Source organism: Aulonocara stuartgranti, assembly GCF_965226115.1.
Source record: "Aulonocara stuartgranti genome assembly, chromosome: 3".
In the NCBI taxonomy this organism is placed as follows: Eukaryota; Metazoa; Chordata; class Actinopteri; order Cichliformes; family Cichlidae; genus Aulonocara; species Aulonocara stuartgranti.
The window spans coordinates 44,191,537-44,210,962 of NC_138941.1; the positions used below are offsets into that span (position 1 = coordinate 44,191,537).

At 37.5% G+C, this 19,426-nt stretch overlaps 1 protein-coding gene across 1 annotated transcript; it reads left to right on the forward strand.

The window, feature by feature from the left end:
- The first annotated feature begins 9,128 nt into the window (after window positions 1-9,128).
- Window positions 9,129-18,422, forward strand: LOC309702791 (uncharacterized protein). Its single transcript, XM_082527419.1, has 7 exons — window positions 9,129-9,237; window positions 10,679-10,984; window positions 11,914-12,180; window positions 14,846-14,947; window positions 15,049-15,107; window positions 15,213-15,287; window positions 16,888-18,422. Exons 1-7 carry the CDS (start codon window positions 9,162-9,164, stop codon window positions 16,963-16,965), a joined length of 963 nt encoding a protein of 320 aa, XP_082383545.1. The 5' UTR covers window positions 9,129-9,161; the 3' UTR covers window positions 16,966-18,422.
- The last annotated feature ends 1,004 nt before the right edge of the window (window positions 18,423-19,426 follow it).

The window sequence follows — 19,426 nt, forward strand, 5'->3', positions numbered from 1 at the left end:
TGCATGTCACTAATCACATCTATTTAAAAAGTACTGATCTAGGACCACGTACAGTGGTTTTTACATGTAAGATCTTCATAATCTGTGTAATTTATTCTTATTAGCCTTGTGCTTTGCGCTGGGCAGAGGGGGAGGGGCGGTAGTTACACTCAGTAGCACAGGAACAGAGTGGGAGGGAGAGAGAGAGAGAGAGAGCCAGGGACAACAACGTCACATTAGAAAGGTATAGTAATCATCCACAACTATTTTCAGTTGCGGATGACAAAGGATTCAGAAAGTTTATTCATGCAGATCCATATGACAGAGAATGTGCATGTTCTTTTTTTATTTCAATTTATATTTAATTGTGTTGTGGTTTGCAGTGTTTTGTGTTGTTTCATTTTAAATTTGTTTAAAAGGTGAAAATTTAAATAGTTAAAAGTTGAAATGTAAATTTTTGGTTTTTGTATTATATGATTTATTTATTACATTTTATGTGGAGTGAATAAATAAAAGTATATTTACGGTGGCCCCTAGAGACAAAGCACGTACGAACTCCAAAACATGTACAAAAGACAACAGAAGTGCTCCAGGATGCTGAGCGCAGTGTTGAGCTTTTGTTACCAAGTGGCTACACAAGCCAGCAAGTACCAACGACCGGATTTGGTGTGTGGTAGTAACAGGTAAATGAACATTCTTTTAAATTATTTGAATATATATGAGTGCCTGTGTATAAATACACAAACAATACACACATGCTTTCAATTGTGTAATTTAAGTGATCTAGGTAGCTCTGTTTTGGAAGTTCAGTTAACACTAGAAATGTGTTTTGGAGTTTGTACATGCTTTGTCTCTAGGGGCCACCACATATATTTATAAAAAAAAATGGTAAATGGCCTGTATTTGTATAGCACTTTTCTAGTCCCTAAGGACCCCAAAGCACTTTACACAACCTGTCATCCACCCATTCACACACTGGTGATGGCAAGCTACATTGTAGCCACAGCCACCCTGGGGCACACTGACAGAGGTTTATATTTATATATAAACATATATAAATAAAACCACTTTTTTAACATTAGTAATTCCTTTTGTGCATAATTTTATATTATTGTTAATAATAAATTAATTAAAGCAACAAAACAACCAGAAGAGCCGGTTCTCTAAAAAGAGCCGGAAATCCCATCACTACTGTTTCAAGGGTAACTTGTCACAGGCTGCAGGTAGACTCCTGCCTCTGTGAATATGCTGCTTAGGGCCTTTTCCTTTAGTGGGATGATCAGAGCATCAGTGCCTCTGGTACACTTGTTGTCAGCCCCTTCCTCTAGCCAGTAGCGGTTTTTGATACAGGCGACATGGGCGGTTGCCCGGGGCAGCATCACGGGCATCGGGCATCACGGTACTCATGCTGCCCCGACATCAGCCAGCGTATATTGGGGATGTCATAGGCACCGATCGGTTTTCTATCGCCCATTTGCTGGGAGTAAGGGCGCCCTCCGTTTGCGAGGTGCGCCTGCTGCTTGCGGCACAGGAAGGAGAGGGCGGGCGGCGGGGGAGTCTCAGGGTGGCTGGAGCAGCATCTAATAACCAACTCGCAAAATAAAACAAAATAAAAACAAAACAACAAACACGAACAAACACGGGGGAGGGGGGGGGAGTATTCGCCCAGGGCGCCAAACAGGCTAGGACCGCCACTGGCTCTAGCTGTCAATGATGCATGCTATAGACGGATACCATCTTCTTCCTCCTGATCACCATTTGTTATCAGCAGCTTGCGTAGTATGCAAGGCAAGCTGTATGTGAGTAGAGTGATTTAAAAACAAAAAAAAAAACCAGAGTCTGAGAGGACAATTACAAAAACATTTTAGTAAGCATGAAAATGTAATAGGTTTTTGTGTTCGACAATATAATCACATATATTCAAATCTAACTGGGCAAATATAATTGCAATAATGTGGAAACACAAATGGCAGGAGAAAAGGTGTTGCTTTTTCTGTTATACTTTTGGTGTCACAGTATGTTTGTGAGAAACTGACATGAACAAAAGCCCCACGTCTAATTTTACATTGTTGGTGTGACCTCAAATATAGCTGGCACACAAAAATAACAGTTGCAAAGTGTTTGTCCAGTTTGCAGACTCAAAGTGTGTGTCTATCACAGCAGCACATCTCTTATAGAGGAACCATGAAAACAATCCTGTTCACACAATGTTGACCAGAAACACACCAATTTAGTGTTGGGAAGAAAAGAAGAAGAAGTGACTGCACTTTAGTGTCAGTGAAAATTCTGCAACCATGTGCACAAAGGCTAATTTGTACACCGGATAGGCTGTTGCAATGTCTAACACCACCACGTCTCGACCCTTTAATTAGACTCAGCGTTGGCATCGATGAAATCAATCAATAATAGATGCAGTAGAGGGGCAACAATGAGACAAGTCCCAAAACAGCTGGAAAGTGTAGTGGTAACATGACACATCTTTGGAGCAGGAGTCGCAAGTTCAGTCCCACCCAGTAAGGGTCCTGTCTAGACCCTTCATGCTTAAAAAAAGGCAGTGGAACGCCGCAGCTACATCTCCAGCATGGACACAAGAACATTTCACTACATATGATACTGTATGTAACAAAATAAAAGCTTGTTTGTTTGTTAAACAGGTATGGTTTTACAGTGGAGGCCATTTTTCCCTCCTCACCTTTTCTGGCTGTTTTTCACTATTTTTGAATTTGACTGTGGTCAGTCTCAGTACTGGTAGTATGTGGCAATATCTGGATACTACAGAGGCTGCACAAATAGTCCAACTCATCAAGGATAGCACATCAATATGTGCCATTGCTAGAAAGTTTGCTGTGTCTGCCAGCACAGTCTCAAGGGCCTGGAGGAGATTCCAGGAGACAGGGAGCTACTCTAGGAGAGCTGGACTGGGCTGTACGAGATCCTTAACCCATCAGCAGGACTATCTGCATCTTTGTGCAAGGAAGAACAGGATGAGCACCGTCAGATTCTTACAGAATGACATCCAGCAGCCCACTGTGTGGATTTGAAACAGACTTCACAACAGTGGCCTAATTATCATTAAACCATGTGGCCTTTCATTCCTAACACATTACCTTGTCCATGTCAATATAGATACTAAGCATGACTTATTCTCCCTATTGAGTTCTGAGTATAGAGTATAATAACAAAGAAATCATTATGCCAAAATCTTAATTTTGTATTAAATATTTCACAGACAAAAAGACTATTTTATATGATCCTTTTTAAAGAACAGTAGGTGACGGCTGTGGTGACAGTTCTGAACTAATGAGTGGCCCTGAAGATGCTGAATAATGTATGGCAAGAGATTGTAAGGGTTAATAACTCAGTATTCATTAGTGATTGAATGATGGATTTAAAGTAATTCAATTTGGATTAAAAACATTACTTTTTAAGGCAGACCTAAAGCCATGCTCATCTTATTCTTTTGTATTCTCTGGTGCACTTTCTGATATTGATAGTTTTTCCATCACACATATAGAAAGCAAGATTTCTGACATGCTAAATTATGGTGGCACAAATTTTTCCAGACAAAAATGTATTAACAGACTCTTTAAACAGTGTTGCTTAAAGTATGTAAGTGGTGCTGCTGTGGGAAGATGTCTCTGCAAGAGGAAATATTAGCATGAAATGCACCCGCTAACGCTGACCAACAGTGTCCTAGTTGGTTTCCTGTGTATCTGCAAACAGCTAGCGGCTATCTTAAGTAAACATAATTATGATTCAAACTTGATTTGAAAATATAAAACAGAAGAAGCTAAACATTAAAACTATCACACGATTTACCTGGTATCACAGAGACTTTGTTTCCCATGAGCTTGAGCTACCAATGACCTCATGTGTCTGTTAATGCAGGTAAGTATTTTTAACTGCGGTTGAAATGTCTGAAGGTTTGAATGAACTACAGTCAGCATCTGAGTTGATATGTGATAAACTTTGTTAGTTAACAGTTTGTAACAGGTCTATGTACACTAATCACAAACACACACACAGGCATGCTCAACTCAGCGTTTGTGTGTGTGTGTGTGTGTGTGTGTGTGTGTGTGTGTGTGTGTGTGTGTGTGTGTGTGTGTGTGAAGAAGAGTGTATTGCCAAAGGTTAAAGGCACTGGTATCACTTTTGCTGGTTACCATTTTTAGCCACGTGGTGGGGCTCTGTGGTTTTGCTTTCTGCTCCATTTTTATGGTGGTTTGCAAGAGTCAAGTGTACAACTTCACTGCGTTTAAATATGTAATATTAGAGGACAAATGTGCTTTGTATTGTAATATCTATGTCATTATTTGTAGCAGTGTTCATGCACCTCTGAATTCTAACTTGGTGGAAACTTTATTGTAACATTGTTACAAACTTTTGAACTCATCGGGTTTGTGCTGAAGATCTTTCCAGTAAATATTTCAGGGAGTGCCCTTAAGGGTGTCCTGTGTTGGTTCTGTTTCTTGAATGAGTCATTGTTCGGCCTCACTTTACCAGTACTGTATCACTTCTTGTTTCGAAATGTCACTAACCACACATCTGTTACACTTCAGGTTTTCACCAGTTATTTTCCTCAAAGGCTGACCAGCTCAGTTGATCCTATACACAAACTAGTGGGAAATGCTTGAAATAAATAGAAAATGACGTGATGGAGAAGGGAAAGGGAGTGTTTATGGTATGATCACTTCTTTAAAAAGCAACTGTGTCATCCAATTCCCCTCACCATATCTCAGAAAACAGGAAACTGTGTAATATCTCAAAGCGGCTAAGAGGCCTCAGTACATTTAGACGTGGTCAGACTCATCTGAGCGTACACAGTAACTGTCTTTGAACAAACATGTCTGAACTACTTGATGCTACAGTTGACATCAGAAGTTTCATCATAGTGAACAATGTCATGGTAATTTGGGGTTTTGAATAATTCCTTTGAATTGTCCTTTTTCCTGGGTAAAATGATTTTACAGCAGACATCTTCGACGATTTATAAAAAGCTCCTCTGTTTTTCATAAGGGGTCACAGCCCCGCGTAGCTCTACAACTCCAAAGGAAAACATGTCTTCTCCCAGGATCATTCCAAGTCAGTTCAGCCTATGAGGCTGTCAGCCATCTAAAGACATATTATTAAAAATTAAAATCTTAAACATAATGGTGGTAATGGTGATAAACTCCAGCCTAATCTTAACTGACTATGCAGTCAGTGCAGCTACAAAATTCTACTTGGTACAAAGTTATACCGGTAAACCACCAGTGAAATATCTGTCTGCGGATCTGTTAACATCATCAAACCAGACTATTTGTAGTTTCAAAAAAAATTAATGATGCTAGTTTTATTTTTTTCTGATTTTATTTTCTTACAAGAGAAAGATATGCGAGGTCTGACACAAGTAACCTAAACACTGGATTTATTTAAAAGTATGAAACTGAAGCTCAGATGTTTTTTTGTGATTACATGTGAAAACAATGTCGCTCACAACTCATAAAGATGTTGATCTACAGAGAAGTAACATCAGTGGCTGATCGTCAGTAGCATAGATGTGGGAGGTGTTACACACAGTTTGTGTTGCTACGCTTTAAACAGGAAACATCAAAACTTTTTTTGTTTCATCAGCAGTGTGTTTACAGAGAGATCATTTTCCTTGAAGTAAACAAGAAAAAATTTAAATTAAAAGACGTTCAACTTCATGGCGTGCACATACGTGAAGAGACCACTGTGAACACCGCACTGTGAGTTTCAGTCATTGTCGGTAAGCTCTCTCTGCTTCACATGAACACGTGACACCAGGAAAACCACAGTGGTGCTGGCCAAAGAGACACTGCAGCAGCTACACAGTTTCAGGTTCTTAATAAAGACCCCCCTCATGACAATATTAGTCCATCTTATTTCTGATTATAGTACAAAAATTGTAAAATGTCTTAAAACTATGTTTATTGTATTGATATATACATAAGGTTTAGCAAAAGCCTTCATACAGAATCATAAAGAGTAACTTTCTATACACGTATAATAATGTATGTGGCTTTCTGTTGGGTGTCGATTAATATTTGAGTTTCTCTCCAGGTCTGTTTCACTGATTTCCTCCCTTGTATTTATTTTGTTCCGTTCTTCTGTTTCCACAACTTTTTCTTTCCTTTTTCTGAGTTTTTGGCTTCTTGTTTTATTTTGGTAATTACCTTTCCTTGTGCATTTTCTGTCATTTAACTTCCTATCTTTGTCTTTACACTTACTTAACTAACGCCTTGCACAGAGGAGATTGGGCCTTTGCTGTAACTGCTCCTAAATTGTTCCACTTCACTTCAAATCAGGACCTCCCCAACATTGGACACTTTTAAAACCCGTCTGAAAACCCACTTTTACTCCATAACTTTTAAATCAGAATGAGTTTGTATTACTTTCATTTATCTTACTTCTTACTCAAATCTTCTAATTTTATTATTCTTTCTCCTAACTTGTATCATGTCTCCCTACGTTTGTATTTCTTTTATTGTACAACACCTTGGTCAACATGTGTTGTTTTAAATGTGCTATTTAAATCAAATTGACTTTGACTCTTGCTTCCACTTCTGTTTTGTTTTCACATTTCTTGCCCTTGCCCCTGTCTTTGTGTTTGGTTCTGCTGAAGTTTTCTCTCTTATATTGTTAAGGTTTTTGCTTTGCAGTTTAAAGCACATGGAGGTGACTGCTGTTATGCACTAACACTATATAAAAATAATCCAACTGATCCGAATCATAATACGAGAAAAGCACTGTAGCTGTCTGTGCAATCAGCCCTAAGTCATCACTGCTACATAGTTGCAATCTTACAGTTGCCAAGTATTTTAGCGTTTTCATAATTATACTCATTTAAAGACGCAATCTTATTAGCTCACTATTACTTTAAGTTTAGAGGACCCGAGTTCACAGATATGACTGAGCTGTGACATTTTTCTGTAGTTGTGTAACCACAGTTATGGTGGCAAGTTTCCACACATTAGTCAAATAACAACATAAACTAATGTCAGACTGAATCAAATATAGGGGGGATTTACTGAAAGGCTTCTGGAAACTTTTAAGGTGGATTGCTCTGTTTCATGAACGGCCATTATGTCAAACGGACAGCTAAATGACAGATTTTGTTGCAATCATTGCATTAGCTGTGATCGCTTCTGGGCTTTTTTATCACACTCACACAGGCTCTTTCTTTGAGTGCTTATGTTTTACCGCAAAGCTGACACTAAAGTAGAAAATTGTCCAAAGGCAGCAATTCTCCTTTATGGGTTGTGATACAACCCTAACTGCTTACCAGTGCTTTTGTTGCCTGTGGGAGATCAGGCTTTGGCTGCTTAGCTGCAGTTAAGATGCACTCACCTTTAACGTACACTCATCTGAAGCTAAAAATACAATAGATCAACCTTATTATGTAAAGTGCAAGTGTGATATTTGACTTTCTCTCATTAAGGCTTTGTGAAAAGCGCTATATAAATGCAATCCATTATTATTATTGTTGTTGTTGTTGTTGTTGTTGTTGTTATATAATGATATGTATTGGGTGTTAAAATTAAAAACCTTTATCATTGCAAGAGTGACATTAAAAGCAGCAACACTGACCAAGAGAGCTGTTCTCTATATTGTGAAAGTGTTGGCTATACTGGTTGTGGGGTTTGCACATATAGACGCGGATAAGAAAAAAACAGCCCAAGAGGAGATTTCTAGATAAAAAGTAACCAATGGGAGATTCTCCTGATAGAGACAGAGTTGGCCACTTGGCAACAGCATACAGACAGCAGTGATGTGCACAGTTTCCACAGGCAGTAATAAGACGTAAACCGCAATGATAGACAGTGTCGAACCTCTTTAGGCACTTGTCTGGGGAATTCATAAAGATGGTGTCCATACACCTACATCTTAGTCCATCGAGACACTTACTTCACTCCATCTGTCTCTGGGTGTGTTTAAAAATATATATGTGTCTGAAAAGTGTTTTGTTTTGTTGGCTGCAGCGAATCAGATCAGTCAGGACAGACCAGGCAGGTCAGCATGGTCATATATCCTCTTTACATGTAATTTCTCTGAGCAGGCTGCATAGAAATGAGCTTTATCTTGATGATGGGTAGTTCACTTCCTCCTGTGTTAAGTCCCCACAGAACCCTAACTTCTGCTTAAGGCATATACTATTATAGGCCTCATCGTGCAAGCACAGACTGAAGCCCTGCAGAGGAAATAAGAAAATAAGCATATTTTCATCTACACAGTGTGCAGAGGAAAACAGCACTTAGCAGCAGTGTTGAAATATTTCACAACTTATTGGACAAAGCTCCACCAGTGTTACTCCAGACCAAAATCATTTCCTTATTGTAAAGAAATCTCCAGCTCAGCAAGGATAAGACTTGTTCAGGAGAGGGGAACTCAAACACATTTGTCTTTAATTAATTGTTTATTCATTTTGTCCAATATAATTTTTGTATGTGTATGTATGTATGTCTACATACAGTATATACAGACAGGGTGCTGCAGTGGTAATAAGAAACTGAGTCATAACAGAGATGGTGGTTTATTTAAATGTTTAAACTGCAGTTCATTATCTGGATCCATGTTCTCCTCTATTCTGGGGTGAATAAAGTTTAGGACAACACTCTGTAAAGTGTAACATATCTGAGGCAGGATGTGGTTATGTTCTTCTTGCAGAAATCTTATTAGAAAAGGACTCTAATCTCTCATCTTATCTTCACATCTAGCTTAGATACAGTTGTTTGTAGCAGTAAATGCAGGGTTTGTACTGTTAATGCAAAGTAGGACTGACTACCAATAATAAGGGCCCAGGATTTTTAATGTTTAATGTAAGTAGGAATTTGTATTTATTTAGGCTGCTTTCTGTGACCTAAAAATGTTGTTATAGCAAAAATAGGCAATGCTGTTGTCCATCTTAACTGTTCCCAACAGTGTCTTAGAAAATCCTCTCAAATATCTTTTTTTTTAACTAAGTTTAATTTAGTTTTAATGTGTTTTAATGGATTTTAAATAGCGTGCCTACATTAATCTTGCTGCATATCATGCAAGTTTAAGACCGCTTGTTCTGCTTCTGTGTTGATTGAAACCTCCCCCCACTCTCCACCCTCTCAGTTTTTTCTCTGCACTTACTTGTGAAGCCACAGTTTGACAGACAAGAAGAGGAAACAGACGTTGTTCCTCTCCCCACAGCGATGTTTGGTGGTCGACTTTGTTATCGTAGCTACTTCGTTAAGAGCATTGTGCTACTTCTCTGGGTCTGCTTCTACTGTAAGTACACCTGTGCTTTCAGATCTTTCTCAGATGTGTGTCACAAATACAATACTAATGTGTTGTATTTGTTTGCTTCATAAACTCTGATACATGCTTAGTTAGTACATCAGAAGTGCTTCAACTCTTGAGAAGTGACATGTCTTCCTTGGAAGAGGCTTGCAGTGTATTTTTCTTGTGAGTTTCTAAACCTGGTGTTACAAAATGTAGCGGTGACTTTAAAGCTATAATATCATGCGAACTTGTGAACTTTATATAAAAAATAAATAACTAAAAATTTAAATGTTTTTCAACACCTAAATATTCTAAGAGCAGTAGTTTCTCCCGATTAAGTCTCATGTTCTTGTGTTATGTTAAAAATTTGTTCTCCCTACTTGAGGATTTATAACTTAATCAACATTGACCATGTTACATCTTGTATTTCTAAATTGGCAGTTTGGTTTGCATCTTTGCTACTTCAGATTTCCTCTTGCATCTGTTTAGAAATCTAAATGTAGAAACTCAAGGACTGATCATCATTTCTGTTTCTGTTGCTTCCTGATTTTTTTATTTTGTATTTTTTAGGTATTTTCAAGTATAAAATGCAAGTTTTATTTTTCTATTGTATACTTCTTATGCTTATGCATAACATCTCATACAGTACAGTTCTACGCAGTAATTGATCTGACTGAAATGGGGGTGTGGACACATTTCAGAAGTCTTTTGTACAGACATAAATTGATCTATGTGTTGATTCTCTTCTATTTAGAAACAAAAACAAAAGAAAAGAAAAATACATAAAAAACATGTAGTGACTAGAAAGGACAAATAAACTCAGTATAGCAAAATGGAAAAACCTGTGAGTCAGACATGACACTAGCAACAGCAGCATTTCCTGAGTGCTCTCCACCAGTTGCAGCACTGGCCGAAAGTGATGAGCTCACAACACAGAGGGCAGTTGTAACCTTTGCCCACAAATTTGCAGCATTTTCTTTTTTATCAAAATGCAGCATTTTTTGTAATCACACAGACTATTGTTGAGTTAAAGTATTGATTATTGCTATAAATAATAATAATAATAATACTAATGAACAACTGCCTTTAGATTCCTTCAGTTGGTTTTTTCGTTGAGTATTTATTTTTGTTTTTTATTCATTTTTTATTCATGCACTGCTCTAGTTATCCTAAAATTACAAAATAAATACTTTTTGTTTGTCCATAGAGAAAGTACAACCTAGAAACATCTATGTAATTATTTTTACCATATTTAAATTTTAGCTTTGCAAGGTCACTTATATCATAAATGTCAATTGTCTTCAGTCTTATATTTGCATTAGCAATCACAGTTTTCATACAAAAACTAGAGGATATGGTTGCAGGCAATTTGGTCTTTTTTTCTCACTAACTGAATGAACTTTGAACTTTCATGAAGATCATACTCAGTTGTTTGTATGTTTTTCAGATGTGGAGACTTCCAGTGGAAAACGCGTCATTCATAAAAACGTTGGCGATACTGTGGAGCTTTCGTCAGGCTTACCAACTGAAGGAGTGACTGCAGCAACATGGAGATATGGAGGAATACCAGTTGCAGACAAAGATGTGGGTGTTTCTAAAGACTCTCCATTTAAGGACAGATCAGAGCTGAACCTCACAGACTTTACTTTAACAGTGAGACAACTGACTCTTCAAGATTCTGGTGATTTCACTTTTGTCTCAGAGGTGAATGATAGGCAAAGGCCTTCAGTCACCATCACTCTGCAAGTTCATGGTAAGAGACATTTTTTTTTTTTTTTGCTTGTTTGTTTTAATTCTAAAAGCATCCTAATGAAAAGAAACCCCAGTAGCTCTTTTTTAAATTTTCTTTCCTCTTGATTACTTTATTGATTAACTTGGGTTTTCTGTGCTTTCACAGTCACCTTAATGTGTTAATGTTGAATACGTATTGTGTAAAATACTAATTAAATGATTTTATTTTATATTTTGAACTTTATATCTACATATCTGTTTATTGATACTAATCTGTGTGAAATACAATGCAACAGTTTGTAATGGTTAATCAACCTCAGTTTTTTGTTGTTGTTCTTTTTACTGCACATCTGTTATTGTGTCTTTCCCAGATTTTTTAGTAACTTGAAAATTAAGATGAAGATGAAATCATTTAGATATTTGCTCAAATAGCAAATCCTACTTGTTTTTGCTCATCATAACCCTCACCCATCATTGTTCTTGATTTGACTTTAATCTTGTCAATGTCCTTTATTGTGATGCTAGTGATGCGTCCATTAGGCATCTGAAGGTTGTGCAAAATGCTCCAGTGCGTCTTTTAACTGGAAGAAAAAAGTCTGAGCTTATTAATGCCATTTAATTTCACTCCACTGGCTACCTGTACATTTTAGGATCTTAATGTTAAAGTGCTTTATAAATAAAGCTGGTATGGTAATTAACTTGGAATAGAATATATCTTTAAAGCATTTAGTTTATACAATTTGGTTTGTTTTTGAGCTTTTTTTTTTTGCATTTTTTTAGACCAGATGTGACCAACTGGCAAAGCAGTACTTATCTGAATTTGTTGTTGTAATGTTAGTTATATATATTATTAGTTTTATATAATACATTTTCAGAACTCCACATATACTTTAAGCTCTGAAGCAAAAAGTGAACTGACACAGACTCTCTCTCCTTCTGTTTTCTCATTAGAGCCCATAGCTAAGCCTGACATAAAAATCAGTTCTACCTGGATTCCCTTAAATGAATCATGTAAAGTTCTGCTGGAGTGCAGCACAACTGGTGATGTCAGCTACAACTGGACTGTAGGAAAACAAACACTAACTGGTCCCAGGCAACAATACATCATCAGGGAGCAGGATGGAGAGACCAATGTCACCTGCACAGTTTCCAATCATGTCAGTGAGAAGTCTGCATTTAAAACAGTGAAGTGCAGCAAAGACACACAACAAGAACCAGGTAGTGTCCAACAGGTGTAGGACATATAACAAGTCGTTATAAAGTCTATCTACAATACAGGGAGTGCAGAATTATTAGGCAAGTTGTATTTTTGAGGAATAATTTTATTATTGAACAACAACCATGTTCTCAATGAACCCAAAAAACTCATTAATATCAAAGCTGAATGTTTGTGGAAGTAGTTTTTAGTTTGTTTTTAGTTTTAGCTATTTTAGGGGGATATCTGTGTGTGCAGGTGACTATTACTGTGCATAATTATTAGGCAACTTAACAAAAAACAAATATATACCCATTTCAATTATTTATTTTTACCAGTGAAACCAATATAACATCTCCACATTCACAAATATACATTTCTGACATTCAAAAACAAAACAAAAACAAATCAGCGACCAATATAGCCACCTTTCTCTGCAAGGACACTCAAAAGCCTGCCATCCATGGATTCTGTCAGTGTTTTGATCTGTTCACCATCAACATTGCGTGCAGCAGCAACCACAGCCTCCCAGACACTGTTCAGAGAGGTGTACTGTTTTCCCTCCTTGTAAATCTCACATTTGATGATGGACCACAGGTTCTCAATGGGATTCAGATCAGGTGAACAAGGAGGCCATGTCATTAGTTTTTCTTCTTTTATACCCTTTCTTGCCAGCCACGCTGTGGAGTACTTGGACGTGTGTGATGGAGCATTGTCCTGCATGGAAATCATGTTTTTCTTGAAGGATGCAGACTTCTTCCTGTACCACTGCTTGAAGAAGGTGTCTTCCAGAAACTGGCAGTAGGACTGGGAGTTGAGCTTGACTCCATCCTCAACCCGAAAAGGCCCCACAAGCTCACCTTTGATGATACCAGCCCAAACCAGTACTCCACCTCCACCTTGCTGGCGTCTGAGTCGGACTGGAGCTCTCTGCCCTTTACCAATCCAGCCACGGGCCCATCCATCTGGCCCATCAAGACTCACTCTCATTTCATCAGTCCATAAAACCTTAGAAAAACCAGTCTTGAGATATTTCTTGGCCCAGTCTTGGTTTCAGCTTGTGTGTCTTGTTCAGTGGTGGTCGTCTTTCAGCCTTTCTTACCTTGGCCATGTCTCTGAGTATTGCACACCTTGTGCTTTTGGGCACTCCAGTGATGTTGCAGCTCTGAAATATGGCCAAACTGGTGGCAAGTGGCATCTTGGCAGCTGCACGCTTGACTTTTCTCAGTTCATGGGCAGTTATTTTGCGCCTTGGTTTTTCCACACGCTTCGTGCGACCCTGTTGACTATTTTGAATGAGACGCTTGATTGTTCGATGATCACGCTTCAGAAGCTTTGCAATTTTGAGACTGCTGCATCCCTCTGCAAGATATCTCACTATTTTTGACTTTTCTGAGCCTGTCAAGTCCTTCTTTTGACCCATTTTGCCAAAGGAAAGAACGTTGCCTAATAATTATGCACACCTGATATAGGGTGTTGATGTCATTAGACCACACTCCTTCTCATTACAGAGATGTACATCACCTAATATGCTTAATTGGTAGTAGGCTTTCGAGCCTATACAGCTTGGAGTAAGACAACATGCATGAAGAGGATGATGTGGACAAAATACTCATTTGCCTAATAATTCTGCACTCCCTGTATATTGATGCAATCCTCAGATCAAACATGACCATGGATATTGTAAATCTGTGAAATGATATAGCAGGATAAATAGTTTACATACGATTGTGCAAATGTCTTGACTCACCCCTCATTTCTGTATATTTTGCAAAGAAAATAGGAAACGTGCAGTAACTTTTTGAAGCATTTCTAAACATAAATATTTAATACATAAATGCACTATATAAGGCAAAAACAGAGTTAACATCAACATTGGGTATCAGCACCTGTATTTTTCTACACAGCCTGATTTCTCCTAGGCAAGCTACCTTGTATTTCTTTAATTGGGCTTCATCACTAGTTCTCTAGACTTTTCTGTGTTCTTAATTCTATCAATTGCAGCTCCGAACCATGATAGAGACTAATCAGTCCTGTGTCCTCCACTTGTCCAGTTTCCTCAGTTTTTTAAGGACACATTGCACACCATGCTGAGATATAAACAACTGTTCAGCTAATAGCTCTTTGAAAATGACCTTGTTGGTGCAAAAATACTTTTTTGTTTGTCAAAACGTGTCATTCTTTGGATTTTTTTTTTTCATGTATTAAACCAAAGAAATGTGAACAAATAGTATATTTTTCAACAGGTTGCTGGCCCAAAGACTCTAAAGGTGCAATGTAAAATCGGCTGTTGTCGTTATGTATTTTTAGTTATGTGTTGACACAACACAGGGTTATCGCCTTGAGTTAGGTATCTTGGACTTAAAAACGCAGCCAGTGTCCAAAGTAAAACTTCAAAAGACCTTTTTGTCTTTACCAGAAACTCGTAGTAATTGTTGCTCAAGTCCAATTTAAAAAATGCTGGAAAGTCTGGTTCCTTGGAAGCAAAATATAAAGAAATGAGAGACGGTTCTGGACCTTTGCACATCGCTGTAGGTGTTGATGTTGCATATAGGGTTAAATTTTGAAGTTAAAATTTTCATTCAACTTGTAAAAACTACATATCTGCATATGTTTTCTTGGCATTATTTTGGTTATGTTCATTTAATCCTAGCATGTTCCTAATGTAAACAATGTCATAATTTGCAGGAAAATACATTTTCCTTTTCGTGGGCATAGCTGGTGGATGTTTGATTCTTGTCACTATAGCCATTATAGTGGGAGTTTGTTGCTGCAGAAAAAAACAAGTTGGTAAGAAACTCTTGATTGTGTCCATTTTTTAGCTAACATTAAAATAACATCAATAGTGCCATATTTTAATAGTTTATCTGAGGTTTTCCATTTGTAACCAGGAAGTGACACAAATGACCTCACTGTGTATGCTGATATTGGTGAGCTTACAAATGATGACGTAAGTATGCTCATACACTTTGCAGACATAAGTTTTGTTAGGAAAATTATGTGTTTCCTAAAAGTTTTACTTTCAATGATTTTACTTGTCTCTGTCCACTCTCAGGGGACTTCATCTACCATGCAGCCTTGCTCGGTGTACGAAACCATCGATAACAGAGTCCCAGCAGTTAAACCTGGGGTAAGAGCAAAACTTTGTTTGAGATTCTTGTAAGACTAAATTGATATCTTTTGGAGAAATAATGTCAGGTCGCTACTAGAGATGGACCGATCCGATATTACGTATCAGTATCGGTCCGATACTGACCTAAATTACTGGATCGGATATCGGAGAAAAATAAAAAATGTAATCCGATCCATTAAATATCACGAAAGCACCTCACAAAACTTGCAACACGCCGTAACTCACCTCAGAACGTTAGCACGTCGGAGCAGTATGCATCACGTGATAGAGCGGCTGTGGCATGCGGGACCTGTCGGTGGTCTGGATAGCATTTGGAGCTTCGCTAGCAACCCGGCATTTCATCTCCGACAAAGTTATCCCCGAGAGAAGTAAAGTAAAGTAAAGCAAGTGTGTAAGTCCAGCTCTGAATGTTTGTAAAGCATTCCCACGTTAAGCTTAACGAGTGACTGCCTCTCGCTCTCCGGCTGCTACTTCAATCGTGAAACTGATCAGCTGATCGGCTTTTCTGTCGTGAGTCCATCTCTCTTGTTTGTTTTTGGTCCACTTTGCACCAGAAAGAGGAAACCAGCGGCTGAACAACAGCAGCACGTTTAAGCTTGATAAGCTGTTGTTAGAATTTATTTAATATTACTTTCTACACCAGGATCTTTTTCTACGTAGCTGACGCTGGTAACTGTGCAGGGGCGGATCTAGCAAAGTTTAGCCAGGGGGGCCGATAGGGCATTAACAGGGAAAAGGGGGCACAAAGACATACTTTTCTTTCTTATTCTCATTTAAAATGTCGAGCTTTTAATAAATAATTATCTGACACCCAAAGTTTTAATTTGATGTAAAATGAATAGAAGTCAATTACTGTATATAGTGACTATTAAGTCTAATATATATACCCTAGTAAGCTATAGTACTTTTTCCTTTGGGAAGGTACCATCTGTGCAGTCTGCAATTTTGTTGAAGAAAGATGTTGAATCTATTTAATATTTCTTGAAAAATAATTGATTTCTGTGCATTTTTTTTCACACTGCATCAAATTAAGGTTGATTACGTCGATTAAGCATCATGAGGTGGAGCGTGAGGGGTGGTTCCCTATTTTTTATTTATTTATGTTGTTGCTGGGAGTTGGAACCCTATTAGTTAGGTTGCTTAATATTTACGCTAAGTACTCTTTAAAATACCAGAATAGGGAGGATGGTGTAGGTCTAAGTTTATTAGATTGATCAGTATTGCTGAACTATGAAATATTTTTTTTGTATACAGGTATAACAGAATAGCTTTAGTGTAGTTGTTGTTTTAAACTTGAGTATGAACTTGCAGACTTGCAAAATGCAGCAAGATATTTTAAAAAACAGTTTTGTTGATTAAAAAACACTATATCGGATTCATATCGGTATCGGCAGATATCCAAATTTATGATATCGGTATCGGTATCGGACATAAAAAAGTGGTATCGTGCCATCTCTAGTCGCTACAGTATACTTTTCCCTACCTTGTGCTCAATATTTAGTACTCCACTTTTTATACTTCACTTTTTGTAAATCCTGGTTAATGTTAAAACAGACCAAGTAACTGTGGATTTGATGTCTTTTTTTCACACTTACAGCCTCAGACCATCTACGACAAGATCCAGCTTAATCGTGTGAGGAAGGTTTCAGTGTCCCCCTACCAAGATGTTTCCTAGTTGGTGTACAGTTTCCTTTGTCCATTTTTTGTGTAAACATAAAAAAGGTGAAGTTTAACATTTTGCTTTTAACAACAATTTATAAAATGAGCAGAATGAGAAAATACAAGGTTAATATGAAAACAAAAGAGGAAACATTTGTTTACTACATTTAGTCTGTGACTTTTATAATATTATTATTATAATACTGGAGAAAGTGTCTCTTTTTTTTATTGACGTTGTAAGCTATATGAGGAAATTCATTAACGTGTAAATTATGTAAATTACAGAGTATATTATGATTTTTTTTCTTCTGATACACTTAATTGCATTAATGTGACTGTAAATTATTTTGTTAATAATTATTTTGTTGACAATAGTTCTACCAGTATTTTTTTTTTATTGTTATAAAAACTACCTGCACAGTCATAGTATGCAGTGCTCATTCTACTACAATTATTGTCAGTCCCAAACACTGAATCAACAGACAGCTTAACCAACAAAGTGATAGTTAACACAGAATTAGAGTTTTTGAACCATGACAATCCTCATTAACTCAGGGTTAAAGCCCCTTCATAGCATAGTCCTTAATTCTGCTGCCTGTCCCAGACTCTCCATCAGCCAATCACAACAAACTGTTATATTCTGTTTGTCAAAGCCGTTGGATGGAAGAGTCGCATCATCTCCAATCACTCCAATGGACCATTTATTTAGAACAGTGGTGGATGATGGAGCCTCACAATAGTTCCAAAAGTTAGCAATACATACTAGCCACACCGCAGAGATATAACAGCACAAAAGACTGAGATGCACTTTTTAAAGGGAAGATGTTTAAAAATAAAACTCCATGCTATCAGTACACCAAGAAAAAATTAAGTTGTGCCATACAATGCAAGCCTAATGTTTTGTTAGTGTCTACATTAGGAGATTTAGGTGCTGTAAAAAAAAAAAAAAAAAAAGCAAGTTAAAGACAATGTTAGCAGAGCAACATGGGCTCAAATTGTGGTCATAAATATTTTGTACTTGTAAATCAGTTTTGTACTTGTAAATCAGGATTTGTATGTATAAAAAGAATTTGTGTGTGGACTTAGCCAAAAAAAAAACATGTGAAACTCTTCAAGTTACAAGTACGGATTTTGACCCTATTTTTCTTCCTTTCATCTGATTGGCCAATGTCATGTCAATCACAAATTTAACTATCCAATCAGAGGACAGATGGGTTTGGCTGTCGAAGGGGCGCTTTTTTGAACTGCAGGTCCTTAGTTTAGGTGGAGTTTATTTTCGTTGTGCTGACTCGTACTGTGTACTAGCTAGCATGATGGAGTTTCTATACAGTTGGGTGGGTGATATGATGTTACTGGTGAACTTTATTTTATTCATATGGTTAGTTAGTAGAGTTGCCATCCGTCCAGTAAAAAACGGAATCCTCTGGTATTCAGAGTTAATATTACGTGTTTCGTATTGAGCTGAAAATAAACGGGATTTGTCCCGTACTTCAGAAACAATAAAAAAAAAAGACAAAAAGCTGGAGTTATTCTGTGTCTTTACGCTGTCAGCTGCCTCTTCTTCTCTCATTCTCCCCCCTCCCTCTCCTGCTGCTACTTCAATCATGAAACTGATCAATGATCAGCTGATCAGCATTTCTGCCGCAAGTCCCGTCTCTCTTGCTTGTTTATCTCCCGCTTTGCGCCAGAAAGAGGAAACTAGCGGAGGTCGCATTAAACAGCAGAAGCGCCTTTAAACTTGATAAGCTGTTGTTAGAATTTATTTAATATTGCTTTCTAGTATCAGCTGATGTTTGTTGGAGCCACAGCCATAAAAGCTGCTGGTCATGATATCGGTTTGGTTATCTGGTGAGAGGGAAACATGAAGATGAAACCAGGAGATGTTTTTACTGAATCATCAGAGCTGAACAGGTGATGGAGAAACAGGTTTGCCTTTTAGGTGACATGAATGAGTTGAAGGAAAGCTATGAACTGTTTCTGAGAGACAACTTACACCAGGATCCTTTTTTATGTAGCTGACAGCTGGTAACTGTGCAGGGGCGGGTCTAGCAAAGTTTTGCCATGGGGCCAGGTAGGACATTAACAGGGAAAGGGGGGCACAAAGAAATACTTTTCTTTCTTATTCTCATTTAAAATTTCTAGCTTTTAACAAATAATTATCCGAATCTTACAACCAAAGTTTTCATCTGATGTCAAATGTATAGAAATCCATTATTGTACATAGCAAGTTTTTTTCAGGGTCCTAACATAATTTCTTCAGAAGAAATTACTGTACATGATGCCAGTATTTTCCCACATTTTCTAGATACTGTACTAGTACTTTGTGTAAAATGCCATCAAAAAGTCAGTTAAGTTTTATTCTTGCTCACCTGTCTTTCTGTCTCCTTTCACTTTTAAAAGGTTGCCATGTTAGAAAAAATATTTTGCCCTGCCATGCTGTTTATTGATGTGGTAAATAAATAGTTTATGAAAATATC

Bases quoted from the DNA above. Each gene is read 5' to 3' on its own strand.
- LOC309702791 (XM_082527419.1), top strand. From the start codon at position 9,162: ATGTTTGGTGGTCGACTTTGTTATCGTAGCTACTTCGTTAAGAGCATT. The intron at 10,985-11,913 runs GTAAGAGACATT...TTTTCTCATTAG, and splicing joins CATCACTCTGCAAGTTCATG to AGCCCATAGCTAAGCCTGAC. The intron at 15,288-16,887 runs GTAAGAGCAAAA...TCACACTTACAG, and splicing joins TCCCAGCAGTTAAACCTGGG to CCTCAGACCATCTACGACAA.